Source organism: Perkinsus marinus, assembly GCF_000006405.1.
Source record: "Perkinsus marinus ATCC 50983 genomic scaffold scf_1104296931330, whole genome shotgun sequence".
NCBI classification, from domain to species: Eukaryota; Perkinsozoa; order Perkinsida; family Perkinsidae; genus Perkinsus; species Perkinsus marinus.
In genome coordinates this window covers 86339-91283 of record NW_003215793.1, presented here as the reverse complement: position 1 = coordinate 91283, position 4945 = coordinate 86339, and the positions used below count along the sequence as shown (strand labels likewise).

The following is a 4945-nucleotide window of genomic DNA, read 5'->3' as shown; positions in this document are numbered from 1 at the left end:
TAATAAGAGAACTAAATTTCATAGTTGCGGAGCAAGCGGAGCATATACCGCAACAACAGGCACTCTCGCATTGTGCGTGCGTGCAGAATTATTCTGGCTTAACTACGGAGCATACGAGACGCTCAGATAGATCAAATGGCTCCTGCCGGGGTGTAGGCAATAATTGGAAAACTCGATTATACGAACAGCTCGAAAAGATATTCTCGGAAAACTTTAATGATGGAAAAATGTCTTACCCGGGGATCGAACCGGGGACCTATGTAAAATTCAATGATTGAGTCCATGGACGTGAACTCAGTGAGCTCCGCCCTTTCGTCACGGAGGCCTAGTAAGAAAACTATAACAAAATTTCCAATGAGAAAATCATAACAAAATTTCTAATAAGAAGATTATCGCTCACCAAGGTGTCCCGCTAGTGCCACACAAGCTGCCCATAACCCCGACAGGCCTCCATGCTGTTGAGCGGCAGCGATGCGATATCTAATTTGGAGTATTTCTCAGCGAATCTCAGAGTGAACTTACAAAACTATGGAGGCTGGAGTAGTCCTATAGTGTCCATCGTAGTATCTAGTAAGGACCAACATGAATAACGAAGCTAGGCACCAGTGTTGGAGTAGGAATATATGTTTGCTTTCCTCAGCTACTGAGCTCAGGGGTGAACACAGTGTTGGAGTAGGAATATATGTTTGCTTTCCTCAGCTACTGAGCTCAGGAGCGAACACAGTGTTGAAGTAGGAATATATGTTTGCTTTCCTCAGCTACTGAGCTCAGGAGTGAACACAGTGTTGGAGTAGGAATATATGTCTGCTTTCCTCAGCTACTGAGCTCAGGAGTGAACACAGTGTTGGAGTAGGAATATATGTTCCCTTTCCTCAGCTACTGAGCTCAGGAGTGAACACAGTGTTGGAGTAGGAATATATGTTTGCTTTCCTCAGCTACTGAGCTCAGGAGTGAACACAGTGTTGGAGTAGGAATATATGTTTGCTTTCCTCAGCTACTGAGCTCAGGAGTGAACACAGTGTTGGAGTAGGAATATATGTTTGCTTTCCTCAGCTACTGAGCTCAGGAGTGAACACAGTGTTGGAGTAGGAATATATGTTTGCTTTCCTCAGCTACTGAGCTCAGGAGTGAACACAGTGTTGGAGTAGGAATATATGTTTGCTTTCCTCAGCTACTGAGCTCAGGAGTGAACACAGTGTTGGAGTAGGAATATATGTTTGCTTTCCTCAGCTACTGAGCTTAGGAGTGAACACAGTGTTGGAGTAGGAATATATGTTTGCTTTCCTCAGCTACTGAGCTCAGGAGTGAACACAGTGTTGGAGTAGGAATATATGTTTGCTTTCCTCATCTACTGAGCTTAGGAGTGAACACAGTGTTGGAGTAGGAATATATGTTTGCTTTCCTCAGCTGAGCTTAGTAGTTTTCTCACAACATCGTGATAATATAAACACAAATTATTATATACAAAAAACAACAATAATTTCCTCTCAGAATTCTCATATTGTCACCAACACATGTAGTTGACCATGCGCATATTTTCCACACTGATTTTGTTACTTTTGAAATTTCACCCCGTCCCCGTGAAGTGGCGTAATACTCTGTGAAAACCTAATATTCGCGGTGATATACAATAGTCGTGAAATATGTCTTTTACATCACTAGGGTGAAACTCCATTATAATATTCCCCTTACACGCCCTTCATCGCCTCCCTTTGATAGAGCAATTCAAGTCGGCGTTGCTTTGCATTCGGAGAACGTCCACTTCTACTCCGCGTTCGTTTTCTCGACTGTTGTCCTTGACAAAATGCAATATAAACATTTCACAAAACTCAGTTTTTCACTTTACCAAATTCGCTGTCATCATCATCATCATCAAAGTCATCAGCCAGGAGCTCTCTCCGGTTTGGTGATCCATCGCTCATAGAGCCGATATCAGAACCTAGAAGTGTGAATTCGATATGATGCAAACGTGTGTGATTTTTTCCGATATATTACGACTATATCGCATAAACAATATAAACATTGCTATGAACATGTGATGTGATAAAAGTAACCTTTCGAGACTATGATAGCGACAAGTTGTTCACTATCATTAAAGTTTCACTCGTGATATGAAAAAACAATTGTGTTATCGGTCGCGGAAACATATACGTGGAGTATTACGTCACTTCACGTTAAATGGGTGAAATTCCACCAATTTCGGAATAAATAACGCATATACACACTATCGTTTGCTCACCTTCATCATCATCTTCATTAGGCTCGGGTGGAATGCCAGTGTTACCAAGCCTGAGGCGGAAAAATTATGGTAAAAAAATCCTCAAAATTTTCCAAAAATTTTCTGTGACTCTATCGCTTATCCGATAGACATATGTAACCAACTCTCGCTGCTCGAGTTCACCCTAGTGATATGAAAAAAAACACTAGTGGGAAAAATATATTTTACGACTACTGCATATCACCGCGAATATCGAGTTTTTCACAGAGTATTACTTCATGTAAAACGGGTTGTGAAACTCCAATGAAACCGACATCATTTTCGAAGTCACTCGATTACTTCGTGTTTTAATATCAAACCCTCATATACACAATATATTCCATTAGTGATATTATTGATAATTATATGATATTTAACCATTACGTGTCGGACGCACGGCATGAGCCAGTATGAATGTCCTCAGGAACAAATCCTGAGGCAATCAATAGGTTTTGCATCCTTTTTGCTTACCATTATTTATATAATGTTAACAATTTATTACTATTAATCTATAATAAAGTTTCACCCGTTTTACGTAAAGTGGCGTAAAACTCCGAGAAAAACGTGGTATTTGCGCCTGGCAGTAGTCGTGAAATATGTTTTTCACTAGTGTTTTTCATATCACTAGGGTGAAACTCCAATATTATTTTTTATGTCATGCGTTACCACAAATCACAACATCATTGGAGTTTCACCCGTAATATAAAATTCACTTCGTGAGAACACTCGGCGAAATATGCTCGTTTCTCGAGTGTAATTCGCCAAACTTCATATCGCGTTATTCACACAGGGTACTACCCCCCTTCACATAAAACTCCAACGATGTAAATTTATCACCGGAAAAATTTCCCCACTTACCCCAAACGGTCATCATCGATAATTATAACACGATTTTGTTTCTCGTATATGTTGTTGAGGTGAATCGGCCTGACAAAACACATTTTCAAATATCACTGCCATACGAACTCAAACTTGCATCGAAAGTACCTGTTGGGAAACGCATCGGTCAATTATTCGTGTAGTAAACATCTATGGAAAAGATGGAGTTTCACAACCCATTTTACGTGAAGTGGTGAAAAACGCGATATTTTCTGTGACATGCAGTAGTCGTGAAATATATTTTTCACTAGTGTTTTTCATATCACTACGGTGAAACTCCAATGTAAGTATTATTACCGATATAAACTAATAACAATAATAATGATTTATATATTTATTTACCAATTAATATAATAACTAGATATGTATAAACATCACGTGTAGAAGTGCGACGCGCAGTCTTCGTCCTCGCTGAGATGTCGGAGCTAATTCCATCACCCTCTCGATGGTTTTAGTAGGTATGATCATGCGAGTCCCACAGTATCCTTCTGAGGGTCATACCTCTCAAGTTTCTCCTCAATTGGTTTTTCCCCCCAAAAATGTATCAAAATAAAAAGTAAATATATAAGTGCCTATGTATAAATATACGATATGCTAATACAATTAAATAATAACCATATAAGCTATGACTACCGATGACGGCCGCCTCGTGTTTTCGTTACACCAATCATCGTAAAAAGGTCACTTGCATTCTAGAGTTCAAAAAAGCAGCTAAAATTTCATAACTTCGCTCCGCTGTGAATGATTTCCCAGATAAACTCAAATAACAGCTTCACAGTGTTATCGAAGATATGCATATTCTCATTAGTGTTGGAGGAATATATGTTCGCTTTCCTTAGCTGAAAAGCTCAGAAAAGTTTTCAACAATAACTATTGAAATTTACGTAATAAAAAAAACTATTTTCTCATAGTTTTTATATTTTTCACCAACATTTTCCCACATTGTTTGAAATATATATATTCACTTTCCTCACCTCCAGAGTTTCTATACTACACATATAAAATTTTCTCACAATTTTCATATTATCACCAACACGTATATTCACTCACCTATGAGAATCGAATACATAAATAACGAGATCATCAGCGTTGTCGCCGCTAGCCATCAGAGCGCTTTCTTCAAGAATGCCATCTAGATCTTCAAGACAACCACAGCCGATCATAACAATCTGAAAAGTAAATTCAAATTCATGCTTCGCTCCGTCGTTTGTCTGTGGATTTAATTGCAAATTCATACTAGCTTGTAATATCTGTAATACTCAGCACGCATGCACAAAATAAAGAGTTGAGATGTTCACCGTCATTTTAATACAGTAAGAAATCCGTAATGTTATTCACTATGTGAATTCTCAGCGTTCTAATATCGGCAACAGAGTCTAGTCGAAAGAGTTCCGCATTCGAAAATAATAATAACAATGGAGTTTCACCACCCTAGTGATATGAAAAACACTAGTGGAAAACATATTTCACGACTACTACTGCATATCACCGCATTTTCACCGAGTTTTACGCCACTTCACGTAAAACGGGTGGTGAAACTCCAATAATATGATACTATAATATCTATAATGGAGTTTCACCCGTTTTACGGAAGTGGTGTGATACTCCATGTGAAAAACGTGATATGTAGTGAATCAAAAATACTTGTCGAATTACACCGGACGAATCAATCCATATCACGTAACACACATCACGTGTTTTACGCGATATTCACTGCTCACATGCACGAAGTAAAACGCGAAATATATTTTCCACTAGCGTTTCCATGTCACGAATGAAACTCCACTAAATGATCATCATCTAGGTAGT

At 38.7% G+C, this 4945-nt stretch overlaps 1 protein-coding gene across 1 annotated transcript in view; it reads right to left on the bottom strand.

The window, feature by feature from the left end:
* The window catches only part of Pmar_PMAR004380 (hypothetical protein), a gene marked incomplete at both ends in the record, with an annotated part of 8673 nt that overhangs the window by 2622 nt on the left and 1106 nt on the right, over nucleotides 1-4945 (bottom strand). Inside the window, 8 exons of the mRNA XM_002786673.1 lie at nucleotides 237-325; nucleotides 401-480; nucleotides 523-567; nucleotides 1693-1795; nucleotides 1847-1939; nucleotides 2240-2289; nucleotides 3116-3184; nucleotides 4187-4305. Of these exons, the coding sequence (XP_002786719.1) occupies nucleotides 237-325; nucleotides 401-480; nucleotides 523-567; nucleotides 1693-1795; nucleotides 1847-1939; nucleotides 2240-2289; nucleotides 3116-3184; nucleotides 4187-4305 (648 nt within the window). The remainder of the gene's footprint in view (nucleotides 1-236; nucleotides 326-400; nucleotides 481-522; nucleotides 568-1692; nucleotides 1796-1846; nucleotides 1940-2239; nucleotides 2290-3115; nucleotides 3185-4186; nucleotides 4306-4945) is intronic.